At 46.9% G+C, this 21,512-nt stretch overlaps 1 protein-coding gene across 2 annotated transcripts in view; it reads left to right on the top strand.

The window, feature by feature from the left end:
- Window positions 1-15,469, top strand: part of klf8 (Kruppel like factor 8) — a 53,802-nt gene extending 38,333 nt beyond the window's left edge. The window contains exons 3-7 of one of the 2 annotated variants that reach the window (XM_070982230.1): window positions 5,998-6,270; window positions 6,367-6,601; window positions 11,084-11,195; window positions 13,778-13,917; window positions 14,451-15,469. In XM_070982230.1, coding sequence (XP_070838331.1) covers window positions 5,998-6,270; window positions 6,367-6,601; window positions 11,084-11,195; window positions 13,778-13,917; window positions 14,451-14,632 — 942 coding nt within the window. In that variant the 3' untranslated portion in view covers window positions 14,633-15,469. The remainder of the gene's footprint in view (window positions 1-5,997; window positions 6,271-6,366; window positions 6,602-11,083; window positions 11,196-13,777; window positions 13,918-14,450) is intronic. The other variant, XM_070982232.1, reaches the window with a different exon arrangement.
- Window positions 15,470-21,512: the final 6,043 nt, after the last annotated feature.

Here is a 21,512-nt window from a genome sequence, read left to right on the forward strand (position 1 = left end):
TTTCAGGAAAGGTCTGCTAATTATGCCTACATACAGTATGTTACAATCACCCACAGCATTAATTCCAAGGTGAGTAACACAATGTTGTTTGCTGCAGATGCATAATTAGACGTCCAGGCACTTAATCGGATTCCTCCGTTCCTCTGCGTTTATTTCTTGCTCAGGTTGCCTCATTTTTTGGTATTTGCCCCAAGTGCTCAACTGGTATTTGATTTTTCTTTTAATTGGGGAAGTTGCAGTGTAGGTTCGTCTGCAGTCGGCTGCACAGCTGTCATTAAAACTCTTGTAAAGCTTGAGGTTGGAGTCGTGAAGTCCGGTGTGGGCGTTTGGGACCAACAAGTCACTAAGCGCCCAGGAAATCAACACTGGCAACTCCTATTAGGTAACACGAGGCTGGGAGTCGGTGTTAGCGCTGGCTAACAGGCACAGCGAGCTGCGCTGGGATCAGCCTGCTAACAGGTGGGTGAAGCAGAGAGGGATAGAGCGCAGGGTGGGGGCAGTTGGTGTTTCACTGGGTGGGTCAGACTGTAAGGGGTGGAGCTGCATGTGTGTGTGTGCAGGGCGGGGCTGTGTGGTTTATATCTCCCCCAGCTGTTGTTTTCACGGTATCTTCCAGATCTGCCTTCACGCTCCGCCTCCTCGGCCCACAGTGCACGCACTACACGCACACACACACACACACACACACACACACACACACACACACACACACACACACACACACACACACACACACACACACACACACACACACACACACACACACACGCACACACACTGTTTGTTCCCCCCAAAAATCAGAGTTGTGTTCAAATGCTCCCAGCTTCTTCCGCCTCACTTCATCCTCTCATCTTCCTCCTCTCTTCACCTCCCACTGTGTCCGGCCCTGTCTGTCCTCCCTTCACCTTTTACATACAAGCAGTCACAGTGTTGTTTGTCCACCCTGGGACTTATTGATTTCTTCCCGACATCGCCTGAAAGCCTGTTTTTTTGACTATATGCACCATCCTTTTCTGTGTGCGCTGTTTTTTTACTTTTTACCACACCAGATCATGTTCTCCACCAAAGGCCAGTAGGCGCAGCAGTGTAGTGTTACAGAGTCTGTCGTTGGTTCCCGCTGGAACCATCTGGCCAGCAACTTTTGGCCCTTTTCCACCAAACACCCAGGAACTAACAGTCAGTTTTGCCAAGTGACTGTTTGCATTTGCACGGTGGCTGAAAACTTGTGAAGATAAGGAACATCAGACTGACTGTGTGATGTTTGAATGAACGTGGGAAATGAGGCGTGCAAAGGTAGAACGGCGCGTAGTCGTATGACCAGATTTCTTAAGCAAATAAGTTGATTTTAACTGCTCACTAGACTACCTAGAAAATCTTGATCATTACAACATTTATGTCTGAATGAAGGCGTGTAGCAGTGATCAAAGCTTGTGTTGGGCCAGTAATAACTTCCTCTAATAGTTCCAGGGAAGCTACTTGGAAAGTACTACCTGAGCAGGAAGGCAGAACAACAGGTTATCAACTGAAGCTGAACGTGGCTGCTGTGGCTTGGACAGATGAAGTAATAAGTAATCTATTTTATCGGTTACAGTTTGTGCAAAAGTTCCTGGGATCGATAAGAGATATTTGTGACGAGCGAGACCTGCTTTGTTAAAAGGTTATCTGTCTCTCTGTCTAAGCCTGACACGTTTATTACCAACTGTTTCGCTCGTAGGGAGGCGGGTGCATTCTGTGCAGCTTTGTGTAAAGATTGGTCAATCTTTTCTTCTGCTTACTGAGGCTTGTATGCTTTGGATATATGCCACCGCACTAAAGAAGTGACCCTGTGATGTTCACCAGCAGTCTGTCAGGGAGCAGACTGTAACACTGCACGGAAAACACGCATCATTAAAATGTAATTTCTTAATGGGAGTTTGGTATGGAGCCGTTGGCCCCGCTTGCGTAGCCTGTCATAAATAAGTTATGTGGCTGCAGACAAAAAGGTGTGTTGATTAGCCCGTCGGTGCTGCCTGTTAACCCTTTGTTAAACCGGCGCAGTCACGTGACAGATACCCCAACGCACCTGGTGACGCAGAGCGGTGAGTCAGTCCCTGCGGTGCTTCTCAAATTAGGAGAAACCAGGAAGGAGAAAATAAAAAAGCTGCTCTGATCAGATTATAAATGCTGCAGCTTCTCTCACAATCGTACAACCTGCGCCATGTAAAAAGCCTTCTGTGGGCACATAAGGGTACCGATGGCAGAGCTGTATTATCACTCATTACTGTCACTATATGAGACCCGGTGTGAGCGCAACACGATCAAAGTCCTGTGGACAGATTACATCTTTCTCTCAGCCCGGCTTTCCTACAGTCGCAGCTGCTACCCGCCTCCATTCAAGTTAGAGATCACATGAATTAACTGCAAGGCGAAGACTGGGTGACCCATTTTATGGTGGAGCAGTTGAACTGAGAAGCGCACAGGGAGAGAGCGGAGAGGTCTGGCGAGCTCCACCGCAACTCGCCGAGCTCGGCTTCGTGTTGCATTCAGGCGCGTTGAGCTTATTGTTTTAATTTGACTCGCGTTCCAGCCGAGGAAGATCCCTGCGATTGTTTCACGTTGTTTTATGGCTGCTGTATGACTGACAAACAATGCAAATTAATTGTGCTTCAGGGCGAGTGAAAGGTTAAGATTTGAAGTGAGGCTCAGTTTCTTGCCTTTGTGTGAGACAACACAGAGGGTCTGTGTGTTCAGGTCAGGATTGGTAGGGATGTACTGTGGTGAAAAACAGCACATTTCTGAGGTTGTATGTTCTAACCTTGAATTCCCATTCAGTGACTGTGTTTCTCATAAGCCAAATGTCTGATCTTCACTATAGCCTGTTTTCATGTGGCTGAAGTGACCTGTGCACATCTAGCAGAGAAGATCTGAGTGTGTTTGCATTGTTTGGCCGTTTGAAAGTTAATCGAAAAGGACTTAAAAATGCAGGACTGGACAGAAAACCTTTGACTCTCGGACAGCAAACACTTGTATCCAAACAGCGTGGAAAACTTTCACATTAATGAGTGATCTGTGATGGGCCAACAAATCAAAATGTGGAGCACACAGAATCATCTGAGCATTGTGTGAAGAGGAGTTTGCTTCCTCACGCCGGCTAACCAGCTGCCATATATCCTCGTTTCTAAGCTAACCGCTCGGTCCTCGTATCAGAAAGTTGCTCGTTTTTTCCTCCTCGTTCTGTATCTCAGATCACAGAGCTCGCAGGAGTCCGGCGAGGTTTCTCTTTTCATTTCTTTCTTTCTCAGCCTCCTCTTTTGGGGGATTTTCTAAAGAGTTGTGGGTTTAATCTGAGCGACCGGGAAAAAGAGGAGAGGAGGGGAGGGGAGGGGGGGAGAAAAGCAGGAGGGAACGGAGAAATACGAGAGTGAGTGGGTGGGAATGGAGCCAGCGAGGGATGAGAGGGTGAGGTGGGAAGAGACGAGGGTGTGGTTGATGTGGGGAGCCAGAGATGCTGGAGGGAGAGGCGGGGGTGTGGGAGGGAAAGGTGAAAGGGGTGTGGTCGTGATGGAGAGAGCGAGGGAGAGAAAGAAAATAAAGGGAGGAAGAGGTGGGGGCGAAGAGATGGAAAGATGAACGGACCGGGAGGGGAAGGGAAGGGAGTCGGGTGGTGGGTGGGGGAACGAGTGGAAAACATGGAGTCAGCTGATAGCTCCCAGTTTCCATGGCAACGCTAGGCCTTTCCCACCCACTCTGTTCCTCTCTCGCCTCTTCCTCTCTCTCCTCTGCCTCATCCACTCCCTCACTTCTTCCACACTTCATTTTCTTTTCAGGTTTTCTTTTTTTTTTCTCTCTCTTTTTCCAGGCCGTCTATAATCACGTTAGGGCCCCGCTTCCTTTTGGTTGCTGATCCCCCCCAGTTTCTCTCTCCTCCCTCATCTCCTCTCACTGGCCTTCCTTTCCTTTCCTCTCCTCCTTAAATTCCTCCTTTCCTCAGCCAGTTTCTGTGCACGTTCTATCCGTTTTTGTCACGAGTTCAGTTGGAGCAGAGAGGACGAGCGTCACGCTGGGAGCTCGGTTCAGGGTGTTCTTGGACGCACCATCAAGGAGACTATTGATTCCTCCTCGTGGCTGCATTACCTGTCTGAATAATGAGCTAAAAAAATGTTCACCGACTGGATTTCTTATTACAAGCCAAGTCAAATTTTCTTTTTCTGAGGAAGGAAAAAGCGGTTGCCTGGAATGCCAAAAACGGCTGTACGTGTGCTGCATGTGACGTGTAGCGACCTGTAATGCACCAAAATATGCAAAACTGTCCGTACACTCCTTTAAAAGTGCTTATTTGCATATGTGATGAAAGCTGACTGCGGGAGGATGTTTAACAACGTTTCTATCTGCGCCTTCGTCCACCGTCACACAGCCCAGCCTCCAGCTGAACTGTGTGACCCGATAAAAGGGCGTAGCGGCGTCTCCACCCTCTCCTCCTCACCCAGAGCCAAGCTACGCTCAGCTGAACTGGAAGGAGGCCACGTCCTGGACTGGAAGCTCGCTGCTGCTCCCTTTCTCACTCCATTTCTCCTTTTTTCTTTGCTCTCTCTCTCCCAGTCAGTACCAGCCTCTCTCTATACCCGTCCAGCCCTTCTCTCTCCCCATCCCTCACATTCTCCTCCACCTCCCCCCGGTGTCCCACACAGCAGCCATTGTTCCCCGCGCTCTCCAGCTACATGGCAGCTGAGCCCTGGGTGGCTGTAGAGGCGAATGGGGTGCTCCGATCCCCTGAGGAGGTCGGGAAAACTAGGGCGTAACATGAAAAAGCCTGATGCAAGATATATGAAAGCACTGATGCTGGATGAAGCGGCTCCTCAAAGGAACGCAGTCGGTCTTACTGGTTTGAAAAATGTGGTCACACCTTGAAAGATAGGCAGTCTGCACGGGGCTGATCTGCTTTCAGAAGTGTTTTTCTCAGCTGGAAGTTTTTTAATACATATCCTTAATATTCCTCAACAGAGCTCATGGATAATTTAGCAATATATCAGTTAAATACAGTTCTAATTGTTTTCCTGTGCCTGATTGCTGTAAAAATCAAGGTATGACACATATCTTTTTGATCCAGGTGCACAGTATTAAAAGCAGGCACAGGCATCAGTGTAGACTGCTCCATAAAGTACTCCCAAATACTACAGTACCCATGAGGCTCTGCAGCAGCTATGGACAAAATCCAGTCATCGTGAGGCAAATCATAGCTTTGGGAAATTCAACATTCTTTGTTTTTATAATCCTTAAAAAAAGACCGAGCTGTAGTTGCTGAGTTCTTCCAGCGTTGACCCAGAATCTGGATGTGAACCGCTGAAAGTTTCATCAGAAGAAGTGCCATCTTTATCTCTCCCTGGCAGAACTGAACTCTGTGAACTTTTGCACAAAAAGTTGTGGTTAACTTTTTGATGTACACAGGCTCTTTTTTATCTAAAGAGCTAGATTTCCTAAAGACTGACAGTGTCTCCTCACAGACAATGAGTGGGACTTCCTCCTTCCTTCAGCGCTGGACGTCTGAAATGACTTCCTCCTCCTTTGCGCCTCCATAATACACATGAATATTTGTTTACAAGCCTTTGCTGCCGTGGCCGTGTGTCTCCAGCTCAATCTCGCTGCAGAAGAGGAAAATAATGAAATTGTTTCAGTTTTGGTGGATTGTGTGTCTCCTGCTGGCTTTTCAAACACTAACGCAGCATGTCTGTATTTTTTGGCACGCTCCCCTTCACTGTGATTACATCAGTCTAATTAGTACATCGGCCTGCCAATGGGAGCATTCCTATGCTGTCGTTTAAGCACAGGATAGATTGAGTTGAGGAGTCAGTGTGTGAAAGCTGGATGTCCTGATGTCACCGAGCAGCTGAAGGATTTCATCAGCAGGGTTCAGAGGATCCTGACGTAAATGCTCTTTCAGGGGCTTTTCTATCCTGACGCATCCTGAATCTGTAAGATATTTCCGTCTTTCTAATGGTCTTTTATTTCCGTCCTCTCCAGCAGGCAGATGTAGGTGACAACTGCTCGCAGCCGACAGACCTGAAGGTGAAGACGGAGCCGCAGGTTTACAAGACAGAGCCGTCTTCGCCCCCGCCGTGCCCCGCCGAGGACCAGACCGAACCCGTTGACCTGTCGCTCAACAAGCCTCGCACCTCTTCGCTTCCCGCTTCGACGTCGAGCGCCACGGTCAACCCTGCGCCCAGCGGTGCCGTGACCCAGCCCAGCCTGTCGGCCACACCGGTCCCCTCGGCAGTACAATCGATAGGCTCCATGGTACCTGCGAGCTCCCACCTCCTCCAGTGATCCTGGAAGCTGCTGTGTGCTCAGGACAGTCAGACTGATCACTTTCCCCCCCTCTTGCCCCTCTAGGTCCTCTCTCCGGGCTCCATCTTGGCCACTCAGGGCGCCGGAGGCCAGCAGATCCTCCACGTCATCCACACAATCCCCTCAGTCAGCATGCCCAGCAAGGTGGGCCAGCTCCAGACCATCCCCGTGGTGGTGCAGTCGCTGCCTGTCGTCTACACCACCATGCCCACCGACGGCGTGGCCACGGCAGCCATCACGGTGCCGCTCATAGGCAGTGACGGGCGCTCAGAAGGATCCGGTGAGTGGCGACGATGGCTTCAAATAGTATTATTCCCATCAGCCTCTGCTGTAGTTTGAGATTAATTTTAACATTGTGTGCTAACATGCTAACAACAGGTAAATGTCAGCATGTTACAGCATTTTATTTTGCCCAAATCAATAAGCAGTGACATCACTGTCAGCTGACACGCTTAACCTTTGTCAAGTCAAAGTAAATATGGCGCTTCAGGAGTTGTTGTGTAGCTGCGTCCATCTCGTTCACGCTTGTCGCCATTTTTCTGAATCTGGCACAGGAAGATGAGCCAGTTCTTAACCCCGCTTCAAAGGCCCGATTGGCTCATTTGTTTTGCAAACTGCGGACGCAGACAGTAACGAGTGAACTGAGGTGTTGGCATTAACTCAGAGGTTTGCAACCAGGCCGGCGTGTTTGCATGTTAGCACGGCTACATGCCGAACAACACGTTAGCATTGCTGCTGTTGCTGCAGTCCAAGCAGCCTTCTCCGTTGTTTCCTGTGTAAATCCAAACACCAGCAGTGACTCATCTAATGTGGAGGAATAGGCCTCTGCTTTTTTCAAATTTGCTCCCATAATTGGTGACTTTACCTTTACTTCCCCTCTTGACAAGCGATGACACATCCTCCTCTGTGGGGAGCTGATCCAGGACGTAACTTTAGCCCCACTTCATGTGATGTCTCATAGATTGTGTCCTTGATGTGCTGCACAGCGGTTCCTCCCACGCTACCAGAACTACTACCAGTGGACTGGATGCTGCTCTGTGCTGCTGCCTCAGTTTAGCATTTAGGCTAATATGAAAACATCATACAGCATCAGGCACTGGGTAAGAAGGTGTTTAAGTCACCAGCATAGCAGAGAGACAGTTAACATTTTCCAAAGCAGTTAGAAAAAGGCGGTTTGGTTGGTTGTCATATTTCCAGACCTCTCTTCTCGTTCTAGCTTTCTGTCTTTGACCGTCACACCTGCCGTTGTTCATCTGTGGCTCTGTCACTCTTGCCCACGCTGTCATTTACGGCGGGCTGTCGGCCTCAGAGGAGGACGGCGTGTCTCGAGAGGGACACGGTGTGCGTTTGTGGTTAAGCGGTATGTTAGACTCGCTGTCCATCTGCCTGTCTGTCTTTGTCTTTGTAGAAGCTCTCCGTCTGTCCGGATGATTAATATTCCCGCTCAAATGAGGAAACTTGTGGAAAGAAATGTTAGATACGCTGCGGGAGAATGTTCCCGACTGAAATGCATCTGTCAGTGTTTCAACAGCTGATTCCATCCCCTAATATTTTCTCAGGGAAGGTTTGTGGCTGTCTCGTAAATCAAAACGCTTTCAGTTTTCTCTTTATGAGTAGGCGGAGTAACCCCAGGTCGCTGAGTGTCTGGTAATCTGTCATTTTTTAACTTGTACCTGAGCGCGCTCCTGAAATGTCCCGACCTTCTCTGACATTAAGATTAATCAGAGGCAGAGGTGAGGTATCTAAACTGAGCCGCTCTCAAAAGTCAGAGTTCACCCCGCTGTCGTCATGTCAGCCGTTAGTCAGCGGCGCCTCAAACTCTCCGAGCGATCCGGTCGATTTGCGTTAAGCAACGGCCGACGGAGAGGTTGAAGGAGCTGTAATCCGTCCCTGAGTAAACACGAGGGGAAGCTCGACATTTGCTCAGGCAAGCTGGCAAAACAGGCCTCCACCCATTTGACAAACTGCAGCGGAGTCCGTCAGCGAAGCCAGATCAGCTCACCTTGGTGAGAGGAATAAAGACGAGGGAGGCGGTGACGGCTAGAAACGCTCCAACTTCCCTGAAGATGCTCTCAAGCTGCCTTTTCTGCTTAACTTCATTCCCCAGCAGCATTGCAGAGTGCTACATATACTGTTTTCAAAGTCTTAATATTTTGTTCTCTTCCAGATCTGTAAGAAATAAATATCATGCACACAAGCTGTTTTATGTATAGTAATCCACAGTGAGTGAGAAAAACAGTCAATTCATCATTTGCTTTACTTGAAACTCTTGGAAAACAGTCTGTGCTCACGCTGCTGTAATTAAGTTTTCAACAGTCCCATCTTTCCAGCTGCTTGTTCCATAACTGAGAGCTGATTGGCTCACGCTTAAGTCTGATCCCTCACTGTCAACCACAGCACAGTGTTCCACAAAAAAAGACCACATCAATGAAGCGTATTATTCCCATTTCACTGGGCTTTTACAGCTGTGTTTGGCAGCTTTGCTCGTTCCAGTGGCTGTAAATGTCAGCCAGTGGTAGCAGTGAGGCTAAAAAGCAGCTTTTTTCACACCTGGAGCCTCACCTGACCGTGATGGCACGCTGTCCCGACACGCCCGGGACCTTTACGTCAATACTTGAGGTCAACAAAAATAAGATTTTCAACTTGCTCTTTAAAGGATGAGTCCAGATTACAAGTTGGGCCTCATTTGTGATGACTGAGTTTGAGGGAATGGTTCGTGCATCTGAACTTTATTTTGGTGTGAAACTGGAAGTGAGTGCACTTAAAATGTTAGTAAGTAGGGAGTTGTTCTGTAAACTGTGACGGATGTTAACGGAGGACAGTTTGGGTCATGATTATACTGTTTTGTTTCTGTTTAAAAGCTGTCTTATTGTATTTCCTGCCTGACTTCTCTTAAGTAATGTTTTACAGTGTCGTGTTTCCCACCCTGGCCGGTCTGTTTCCTTCATGGCAAAGAAAGCCAAACAGATATCAAGAACATGATCTCACATGTACAGTAGCTTACACTTAGAAGGGTTGTCTTTTACTCTGTGTCCTCAGAGGGGTCATTCAAGTGTTCCCTAAACTATTGGAATCTAATATCATCTAATCTTGTGAGTGCAGGGTGGAATCTGGACATTCAGCTGTGAGGGAAGGAGCCGGCGGTGCTCATAGGCCACGTTGAAATGCTGTTTTCTTGCTGCGTTTCATTGTCCAGGAGAGCTGCGCAACACTGAGAGGAGGCGCACAGACAAAGATGTGAGCCAGACAGGGCGAAAGGGGGAGAAAGGGGGAGAGGGAGACGCTAACTTTGATATTTCCTGCTTCTTCGTGTACCTGCAGAGCGAGTGAGCAGGAGGCGGCTGGAACTCGCTGCTCGTGTGCTGTGTGGGAGGATAGGTAGACGCAGATGGAGGAAGGATGGGTGGGGGTGGGGGTGGGGTGCTGCAGGGTCGAGAGGAGACGAGATGGGGTCGGTTAGCTTTTGAGAGAGGAAGGCTGAGGGATCGGGGGGGGGGGGTTAATTGTCTCCAGAGACAAAGAGCACTTCTTTTGGTGTGTGACCCTCTTCACACACACATACTCCACCCAAATTCCTTGCATCACCCTTCCATCCGCCCCTCCCCTCCGTGCTCTCTGCAGCCTGGGTGGACTTTGACCAGCATGGCTGCCACATTCCTGCAGAAAAGGGGGGGAGGAGGAGGAGGTGGGGGGGGTCGGGGAGTAATTTGCACTTTTGTTTTCGTTCATTATGCTTTTATTGTGATGCACAAGTTGTTCTTTGTTTGCTCATGTCGTGTTTTCCGCTTTGGTGAGATCGTTTCTGGCGAGCAGCGGCCCGTGAAATTGTCAAATTGTGAATTTAGGGGAAAAGAAAAGAAGGAGCGATGAGGGAGGGAGGTGGAGAGAGACTGAGGGGGTAATGTACCGATAGACTAAATAAATTAGTGCTGCTGTCTGACCCGGACGCAGATTATCTGAGAACAGATCATGATCTGCGGTGACATCTTTCACATGCACGCAGTCATCGGAGCAGCTGTTTGGATAAAACTATTGAACGAGCCGCTTTAGATATCAATCTCACGCCGAGACAACAGGTCGTCTTCCTTCTGCATGTTAGCTGAAGTGGAGGTGAAATGTCTAAATACCCAACAGGAAATATCTTGCAGCCAATTACTCTGAGATATCAAGAATTCAGAAGCAGCTTAAAGGACGTCTCTTTCGAGGTGGAAAGCCCCAGAATGTGTCTCGAACAGCTTGCTGAAACTTGAGGACAAGCAGCGGGGGCTTCTGATAGCCTCCAGAGATTTGTCTTACGGTTAATTGCTTGTTAATTAGCATTGTGTTTGAGTTCTGCAGAATATTTTTCCATTAACATCTGTTCACATGTTGTGCCTCCTGCTGCGACATTGGGAAAAGGTTGTTGAGAAGGGAAAGAAAGAAGCAGGCTGGCTGCACGAGGAGGCTTTAGCCTGTTTCGGGGTTTGGCCTCAGATTTGATCCTCCATCAACGCAGCCTCGCAGGCCACACCTAACTATGCACACACACTCGCAGCGAGCCTTTGTCTCGCTAAGTTGCTGGAATCCAGGCATCACTATTAAGAAGTTATTAACCCCCTGCTGTTCTCTTCTGTCTGTTCCCACCCCTCCTGTCTGTTCCCACCCCCTGTTCTGCTTCCTCCATTTCCTAATTTAATTCACCAATTTATCTCTTTCTCTGGGCCGCTCGTGCTGTCTGTCCCCCTTCCTCTGTCCCCCGGTGGTCATCCTGTCCCCTCTGCAGTTCGTATTAAGCCGGGTTCGACGTCTCCGGTGGAGTACCAGAGCGACAGCGATGCAGAGAGTGGTACAGAGTCTGGATCGGCCTCCCTCAGCGCCCAGAGCCTCGACGCTGGGTGAGTATGATTTGATCTTAAAATACTCAGATCTCCAGTCCACTTTATATCTGTTCTACAAATACGCATCATTTATTTATTAGATTGGAAAGTGTTAAAAATCTGGCTTGGAACATTTCATCATTGTTGGCCTGGATGTCAGTCGTTTTAAGTCTTTTTTTAAGATCAAAGTCTGTTTCTGCCAAACAACAGTGCAGCTGCATCCCTCAGTTTTATGCAGTTCCGCACACGGGCAGCGGGTGGCAGTAATATGACGCAAACATGAGCAGTAGATCAGGAAAAGAACAGAAGAAGAAGAAGAGTGCAAGTTGGCGTGAGCAAGACGCGGTTTGACAGCATGAGAGAAGCAGCATTGTTTAACCCAAACAGGAATGGAGAAGTCACAGTTTGTGGTTTTGGGAGAAGCTATGACTGATTTCTTCAAGCAAATCAGTTAATGTGCCCGCCCAGCATCCGTCATGGCGGCCGCACCGATGACAAAACTCCACGATGCTGCCAACAGTCGCCACACGACTCCCTTTACAACCATAAACTGTTGTTACACTTCTCTTTAGGTATAACAGCGAGTTAAAGAGTGAGCTTTAGAGGCGCGGTTAGGCTAGCTGCCTTTATGCTAAGCTAACCCCAGCTGCATACATAATGCACAGACATGAGAGCGGCGTCAGACTTTCTAGTGTAAGCGGATAAGCATACAATTCCAAAAATGTTGAACTATTCCGAATTTTCTTAGAAAACTCCACAGCTGGCGCTTGATTGTCCACGCCGTCCCAGCAGCCAATCGTGGTTCAGCAATAGTTCAGTAAGCATTTCCTCTGTAGCCTCCATCATAAATACGACGTTTGTGAAGCCGTTGACGGGATATAAATAGCTGAAACTATGTGTGATGTAATCTCAGCATAAAGTTCACGTTAGGAGTCAGCGAGAGAGGCACTAATGCGCAACGGGGTTTCTGGGAAATGCGGTCTTTGTGTGGATCGCCTCCCTCCCCTGCAGCCTCCTGACTAATTACATTACTGCAGCGCTGCCTTGACTGGACACTTATATAACCTTATATAACCCTCTGTACAGCAGAGCACGCTGGAGACGTCCTGGCTGTATCACAGCGGGACAAATGTGTGTGTGTGCGTGTGTGTGTGTGTGTGTGTGTGTGTGTGTGTGTGTGTGTGTGTGTGTGTGTGTGTGTGTGTGTGTGTGTGTGTGTGTGTGTGTGTGCGTGCGTGCTCAGTACACACTTCCCAGCTGAGGCCATTCGGTCCTCTTGAGGAAGGTGTGGACAGTTGACAGGTTTCTGCTTGTAAGGCTGCAGAGTGAAGGTTACCGTTCCAGTGAGGGTTCATACAAGTGCGCACACACACGTGCTGTGTGCGCACTTGTGTGTGGGTGTGTATTTGCGTGACTGTGTGTATGTCCAGTGTGTTTATTAGTAAATCAGGACAGAGCTTCTGCCACACCCAGCGGGCGAGGCCGCCTGACTAACTGAAATTCAGGGTGTGGGCGTTGACGGTTAGCTTAGTGCTGTAATCTGCTGTGTGTGTGCGTGTGTGTGTGTGTGTGTGTGTGTGTGTGTGTGTGTGTGTGTGTGTGTGTGTGTGTGTGGGACATAGAAAGAGAAAAGCGGTCAGAGAGAGAGAATGTTTAATAGAAACAAAGTCAAGTGTGTTTGTGGGTATTGTGTTTATTTTTTGTGAGGAAGGTTTTGTGTGTGTGTGTGTGTGTGTGCGCGTGTGTGTGTTGCTGGGCAGGGCAGTCCCAGAGCTGGGGTGTAAACATGGTTTCGTAATGCAGCTTGCCGTCACACCTCCCTGTAAAATGCATAGACACAGAGAGGGGTTTTTTGTATTTAAATCAACTTAATTTACATCATGATTATCAATATCAACAAATATCGTTCAATCAGAACGTCAGAGAACAGACACTGACATTGCAGTATTAATAGCATAATGTAGATATGTGATGATACAGACTGAATGTAAAAGGGAGCGAGTCAGCAGCAGAATGAACCCGAGAGAGAAGAGGATGGTTGAGTCACATCCTCTCTTTTGTTGGAGGAATAAAAAAATGGAAGGGTGAGAAGACATGAAGGAGTAAACAACAGAGAGAGAGAGAGAGAGAGTAACGCTGAAGTGGAAGCTGTCGTGCAGCTGTTTAACACAGTCTGACTCTCCGACGCCCCCCGGTGGCCTTAATAATCACTGTTACATCAACCTGAGGGCTGACGACAGACGTGTTGCTCTGTTGTGCAACGATGCATCACATGAATGTCGAACAGCAGGCTGTAAAATGATCAACAGGTTCAGGTTATTAAGGTAAAGACTGGGGACAATGACGGAATAACTTCATGCTGATGTACACGCCCGTAACAATACAGAAGTGATGAGCTTAAACTGACAACATTCAGGCTTTAACGCTCACATTCATCTTCTAGGAATAACTGGAATTCTCATATCAAAGATGCTGTAATTTCTTTTCATGCAAGAAATAAGTCAAAGGGATGTTTTTTGGGACAATCAGGCAGAAAGTTAATGTTGTCTCTTAGTGTCTCGATCAGTAATCAGCGTCCCTCACTCCTCTTCCTGTTCCAGGTCGGTCATGGACTTAGAGCCCGTCGATCCAGATTCACCGGACATCAAGAGGAGGCGGATCCACATGTGTGACTATGAAGGCTGTAAAAAAGTTTACACCAAGAGTTCCCACCTCAAAGCCCACAGGAGGATACACACAGGTGAGACCCGACGAAGGTTTCCTCCTCGCAGTTTGACCCCTCTCATTCAAAACCTGGAGCTTCGTTTCCTGCAAACGCCCACTGAAAGGTCGCTTTGACAGCTAAAAATAAATGAGCCAGAAGAAGATGTGATTGTTTGTGGTACTGAGGCGTATTTTGCCGCAACACAAAAGCAGGAAAGGCTGTGAAAAGATATTTTCTTTGTCGTTTTGCTGAAGGTTTGCAAAGACTTGAAAAGGTGAAGGAAGCTGGATTTGGTTCTTTAAAGCTGTAAAAAAACAAACAAAAAACAGTTCAAATGCTTTTGTCTAATATTACATCTCCATATATTCACCATTTTCTACAAATATTCTGTCATCATAGAAGAGGCAGAGGCTGGTTTCACTGAGCTGAGTCAGGAATTCTGGGAAATGTAGGACAATGACCAGCTGAAGTCAGCTAACACGGCCTTCTCCTTCCTTCCCTTCCTCCTCCTGCATCCTCCCATCCTTTCCTCCACCCTAACTCTTCTCCTTGTCTCCTGCCTCCTCCAGGAGAGAAACCCTACCACTGTACCTGGGAGGGCTGCACCTGGCGCTTCGCCCGCTCCGACGAGCTGACTCGACACTTCCGCAAGCACACGGGGATCAAACCTTTCCGCTGCACCGAGTGCGACCGCTCCTTCTCCCGGTCCGACCACCTCTCCCTGCACCGCCGCCGCCACGTCATGATGTGAACTCTGACCCCCCCCAAAACACCCACAACCCCCGATCAACCAGCCCCTCACCCCTTGATGTCTCAAAGTCCCTCACAGCACATCTTGTACCAGTTCCCCCCACCCATCATGAACGTCTTCTACTTCCTGATTCCCCCCACATCAGGATTTAAAGCCCCATCAGCAGATAAAGACCTCCTTCCTCCTCCTCTTCATCTTGGAATCACAGGAATATCAGGAATGTGTCTGTGTGGTTGTGTGTGCGCAGTGGCGGCTAGCGGATTTTTACTGTGTGTGTTTCAACACATCATCATCATCATCATCATCGTCATCATCATCATCATCACCGTCCACCCATCGACCCTCCCGCCCCAAAACAGTCCCCTCCTCATCCTCCAACTCTACCCCACCCGTCACACAAGACGTCAAGAGAAGGATGAAGGACACCATCAGCAGGGACGTTCATCCATCCATCACATGCATCCATCCATCCATCTGAGGAAGAGGAGGAAGAGGAGGAGAGACGTGTGTGTTGTCTTTGAACTCGAAGCGAGATGTCACTTCAGCTGCTTCTTTCTGTCTGATGATATCGACTGTGTACATGTCCAGAGTTGGGAAGTCATGTGACTGCAAGCCAAAGTTTAATATCGGACGGATGTTTGGGGAAAAATTTCCCTTTTCACAGCGGGAACTTTCCAGGAACCTTTTTAGGAACTTTGATTTGTTTTTCTAAACTTTCCATTTTGACTTGAGGAGCAGTGGCAAAATTATTGATCTAAATGTGGAGCTCTCTGATCTAAGAACAGATAAATGAGACAGCAGAAGCACTGAAAAAGTATTAAAATTCAGCTCCCAGCTCTGGTCCGAAGCTCCTAACGGACCAGGAGCCGCAGAAATAAACAGCGAACACTGATCAGCACGACGATTCGGGTGTTTCTTCACATGCAAAATTGTGTCAGACGAACATAAATTCACGAGCTCAGTTCTCCAGATGTGGCGGAAGCTCGCTAAAGGGATTCTCAGTTCCTGGTTCTGGGGTCCAAAACGACCGAAACTCAGCTGGAGTCTGTCGATTTGTGACCAGAGCGTTTGCATAAATGATGCAGTAGATGTTGAAGGCGAAGGCTTCCCAGCTGTGTGCATATCAGCCTTCATGTACGTGAGCTTTGTCACAGCAGCTGAAGTGAAGTCAGACGTGTTTCCTCCATCGCCCCGCAGCCCCACCCCCACCCCCCATCCCCTGGTACAGGGAGCTACAAGACTGTGAACTTTCTAAAGATTCGTTTGTTTTCATGGTATCAATCACATTATCGTCATTTGTGTGTTCTCCCCCCGCACACACCTTTCTGGTTCTTCTTCTTCTTCTTCGATAACAGTATTTGCTTTCCGTGCGTCGCCGTCGCTGTCGTTTTATGACTTTAGGCCTTCGGTTCTGTTGCTTTTCTTTCGTCTTTGCCAGGTTTGGCGCTCTTAACAGAATGGCATCCTTTCGTTTTTCTTTTTTTTAATGATTTCAGATCCTTTTCGTTGTGTTCTGAGGCTGTGAAAAAGACTGAGGAGACACAAATAGTTTGAGATTACAAGTAAAACTCTCGCGCAGGGAATAGGGGAGCTTTTCTGAGTGTGTGTTTTTTGCGTGTGTTGTTCGTGTGCGTGTCTGTGGGTGAGTGTGCATGTTTTGAGACAAACACATAATCAGAATTTAAGATTTTTACGAGTGTGTGTTCCGGGCACTTGTTCTTTTACCTCTTGCCCGTTGAGCCTTAATAACTGAAGTCAATCTGTAAGGGCGAAACCAGAACCGCTGACAGAGGACGTTTGGCCAGAGATCAGCGGAGAGTCTCCATTTATTTACACCCTGTCGCTCCATGATGTTTTCTCATCGCTTCCTGTTTAGAGGATCTTACAGCGGCGAGTTTCAGTTTTGGTGTTTAGAAACTGAGAAGCTAAAGCTGCTCCGTGTCAAACTTTTTAAATTCACATTTAATTTGGAGACTAAACTCACACAGGCAACACTGTGCGGGCTTTTATTCAGTGTTTTTCATTATGAACCAGGTGGGTATTTGCAGCTGCTGGACTGCTTTTTTGGGGCACAGGTCATGAAGAGGGCGCTCCAGAACGAGCAGATTTAAGCCTTTTAGAGAAGTCATTTAACCGACCATTGAACATGTGCAAGCTGCAGCAGCGACAGTCCCACACACACAAATATTCCTCGTTTTCAGGATTAGCAACAGCAGAATCAGCTGCTCGAACAATGTAAACGCCATTTGCACTGATTTTCCGTCACTCACGGAGCAGCAGGACAGGGAGCCGTCATGGTCACAGCGTCCAGGCCGTCTGTCAGCGGTTCTGCGAGAAACCAGGCACTGTGTCGGGCCGTCAGGGTCCGAGTGCCTGCGGTTTAAACCACGGGGAAACTAAGCGCTCTCCTCACTAGCATTTCTCTCAGGGTGGGGGTCAGTTCTCTTTCAGCTGAGTTTCTCATTGCGACAGAACTTAATTTAATGTCCAACTCCAGTTTCCAGACATAGCACCCCTGATTTCTCACCTGTGCTGCTCTCAGATCAGCAGCTTCTTCACGCTACCTTCAGGCAGTTGGAACAGAACTGATCCCCTGACCCTGCCCTCTAACCCACGGTGTCCATGTCTTAAGTGGGCTGTTCTTCAGCTCCCATTCTGGACTGAACTTGATTATGCAACATAACGCAGACCTCGCTCCAAGCGCTGTTCTGAACTCAGTAGTCGAGCACTAGCTGGTAGTTGCACTGCTGATATGCAGCTCACATAGGTTGTAGAACCTTGAAGGGAGGTCGGGATGCGTGGAAGCGCGTGCTGTCGCTCTCAGAATAAACAACAAACTGAGGATGGGATCAACAGAACTCGCTTCCCACAGCCCTGACGCGTCCCTTTGCAAACAAAAAGGCAAGACACATTTTGCTTTTGCGACGCTGTTCTCGTTAGCCATTCGGCGTTACCGTTGTTGTCATTTCAAAAGCTAGTTAACGGGAGCGAAATGTTGTACACCTGACTTTTCGTAGGATGATAGCTGAGATGGACGTGCAGGCTCCCTGTGAGCCGGGTGCATGCCGTGAACAGGGCAGATTGTTGTTTGGTCTGCACGCTGCAAAGAAAGAAAACGACCTGTCTGAGCAAAGTCGCTGAGTCTGGCCGTGGATTTTAAAGATACTGAAGGATGCTGTCTGGAAACTGGTTTGACGGAGTGCAAAATGAGGAGGAATATTAAGAACCTGAGCTAAATTCAGTCACTCGTTCGGAGGGAGTTTGCTGTTTTTGCAGTGCAGAGCAGAGCAATGCAATGTTCCCATTCCTCTTAACATCCCCTTCTGCTTCAACTAAGAAAAAACATAGTTACTAAGCACATCTTTCTAGAAGAGTATATGCATTTGATTGCAATTTTCTTTCTTTTATAAACTGTTGATAAAGACATTAAGGACAATGACAAATAATTAAGATAAATCCATGTACATAAATGTATATAATCAAAAAGTGCAGAGTAAATGTAACGGGTGAATTTCTATTTTTAACACTGACTAGATAATGTGAAAAAAATCTTTTTTTTCTTCTTCCTCTGTTGCTTTGATGAAATGTGTTTCATCACGTGTTCTTTTTTCGATCTAATAATGCGTTCGTTTCGTAGTTTCTTAAAAAAAAATGGTCCCACTTGTGTTGTGCACACTTGTTGCATGGAGAGTAGCCTTCCTGTTTTCTTATAGTGACGTTGGTGAGCATGTCCGTGTGTGTGTGCGTGCGCGTGTGTGCGTGTGACGGTGGGTTTCCCTTAACATTGACGACCTGAGGAAAAAAAAAACCCACACTGAAAAAGATTAATTAGGGCTACATTTATTAGAGCATTAATATTTCTGCACTGGACCTCATTTAAATTCAAACTGTGTTAAATGTGAGATTTAGTTGGTTTGGTTTGTGTGTTCAGAAACTTAAAAAAAAATCCATATTTTTGGGGCGTTTTGGCTGCACAGGCACGAGTTTGGTTTCTGGTTTTACACTCTTCAGACTCACAGTGACAGAAGTGATGGATACGAACACGACGAAACCTGAATATCAACAGAAAATCAGTGTTATTGCAGCAAAGCTTCTTTGTCCCTTTGAAGTTCAGACATCGAAGGAGTAAAATTTCCAAAAGAAACCAAAATCATTCATGTGCAACTGACTTTTTGTTAGCTTTCAACAAGATCTGACTGTTGCTGAATGCTAACAAATTCATTTCTCTCGGTTGAGATTTTTGGATCCAGTGCAGCCGCTGATTTAACCCGTTTTTTCAAAGAATCCCTCTCTGAGGAAACCCGGCGTGGTCCAGAAAGCAGCTCAGTAAGAAAAAATGACAAAAAAAGATGGTATCCATGTGAGCCTCTAACACGGTGCGATGAAGGTGGATGGGTTTTTTTGACTGTGGCGCTCACAGCAGAGTCAAGGTCCGCTGGACTGGATGGAGTTTGCCCAGCTGTCATGTGATAACAGCTGGTTTAATGAAGAAGAGGGCTATAACCTCTGTCTGTCTGACGGTCTGTGGAGTCAGATTTAAATGGCGGCCTTGATGCTTTTCCAGTTTTTATCTCGTGGTTCGCTCAGAATCGCATCCGGACGCTAATAAGCAGACTGTTGGTGAAGATTAGTTTGTCAAAGTGCTGTTTTTAAGGTCAAGGCTGAGCTGTCACTGAGTCTTCAAGACGATTTTACTCAAAATACCACAAAAGAAATCCCATTCACCTCCATCGTGGCAGAAATCTGAGACGGACATGAAATAAAACCCAAACTGTCTGCGCTGCTCGATGCCACAAATGTTCTGCTTCTGAAATTGGTTCAAAGTGTTTAGTTGATGGAACCCAAACCTCTTTATTTCTACAAACTTACGCAGCACATGTACGTGTCATTATGGAAACGACACTGACCCATCGCTTTACAAGCACACTGATCAGCCGTGGTGCGTCAGAATTGGTGTTTTAGAGACAAACGCGCCAAAACCTCCGGCGTCACGCTGAGGACAGTCGCTTACGAGCCCGTTGACGATGACCCAGACAAAGTCTCATCGCTGGTGTTGGACTAGTTGCAGGGAGACTGATGCATGTGTTCGTGTTTTTCCCGCTTCCTGTCGGTTTTTTCGCGGTTTTGTGCAAGCTTGTTTTCCCTCGGTATTCTTCTAAATCTTCTGTTCGTGTATAAAGCAGGAATGTTCATCTGTGAACAGGCAGGATTTTATCCCCACTGAGACCTCGACAGGATAGAGTTCACGTCTGAGGGTGATGCGTCCGTCTGCGTGCCTCGACTCACCACGAATCACTTCCTCTGCAAATCAGAAATTTTAGGTATTTTCTATTGAATGCAGTAACTTATGGGCCAGTACTATATTTACCCAGTGCAATGCAGTTATCATTATAATAATACAATTATTAATAATATTTTTTCTTTTTTGTATTTGTACAGAACAAATGTGTAAAGATCAGTGAGGAAAACGTGAGCTTTTTGATACTGTGACTCATGGTGTTTAAAAGTCAGTTTCTCCCTGTACAGTTGTGATTATTTCCCCCTTCCTCCCTTCTTCTTTTATAGAATAAAAAATGTTTTTGGTGCAATTTAATTCACGGTGTGTCTGCGTTGTTTGTTATATTGGGCTGATGCTCCTGTCCAGGATCCAGTGGTTCCTCAGCGTTACGGAGGTCGAAAGACAAATAAGGTCCAGAGAAACAAAGAAAAGCAGATTTTCTTGTTCTTAATGGTTCTTAATAGGATATAAATAAAAACCAGGAAGGAAGAATTTTATACCAGTGATTAACAGTTATTCCTGACAGCATTGCTTTGAGCTAAATGCTAACAGCATGCTAACACACTGATGTTTAATGTTCACCATTATAGTTCAGAGTGTTAGCATGCTAACATTTGCTAATTAACACTGAACGTAAAGTACGGTGCTGATGAGATTGTTTTGCAGGCATTTGGTCATAAAATATTTATGTGACAAATTCACAAAAATTAACCCGGTGATGGCGGTAAATGAGAAGTCAGATCACCAAGGGTATCATAATTCATCCTCTGGGGACCATGAATTGACTGAATGGTGAGAAGTTGGTGAGATATTTCAGTCTGGACTGAAGTGGTGGACAAACCAACACTACAATCCTCAGAGCGAGACCAAAAAGAAAAGATTTTACCTCCAAAAAGGAGAAAATCTACAACAAATGTACAAACATGAAGGGTGTCACTGGTGTAATGATAATCTGCATTATGCAGAAACACACATTTAGCTGAATCTGAGCATCATACATGCTTTAACTCTCCAACTACAAAGATGAATTTTAATGTTGTTGTTGTTGATGTTAAAAGCACTAAAGGTCAAGCTGATGTTTTTATTATGATAATGACACATCAGTATTTGACTTTTTATTACATGGCTAATGATATCACAATCTGGACTGAAGGCTGCTGAAAGGGAAACACACTCGCTGAGGCTGTGACAGTAAAGTCTGTGGAGTTGGACAAACATTTGCAATTTGACGTGTCCTCCAGCAGAGGGAGCACTGGAACAGCTTTGGAGAGGACATCTGAAGGAATCATCAGGGAGGAAGAAGAGCCAAAAACGCAGTGTTGGGAAAGTTCATTTTCTACATGAACGAGTTCAAAGTTCAGTTCACAATTTTTTTCTTGCAAAGTTTGCACAGAAATGTAAGATTTTTCCTTCCTCACCGACCTCGTCATAAAACTTGTTTAAATGATCACACGACGCCTCCATGCTGCTTTTTGTTTTGATGGCGCATGCGGTGGTGTGACACCGTGGCTGGTGTTGCCAGATAAGGTGTTTTTCATATTAAGGCCTGTTCATGGTGTGTTTTAGCCGGGTTTTCGCCTGGAAGGCTCTATAGAAATCTGG

This window comes from Chaetodon trifascialis, chromosome 16 (genome assembly GCF_039877785.1).
Source record: "Chaetodon trifascialis isolate fChaTrf1 chromosome 16, fChaTrf1.hap1, whole genome shotgun sequence".
Classification (NCBI taxonomy): Eukaryota; Metazoa; Chordata; class Actinopteri; order Chaetodontiformes; family Chaetodontidae; genus Chaetodon; species Chaetodon trifascialis.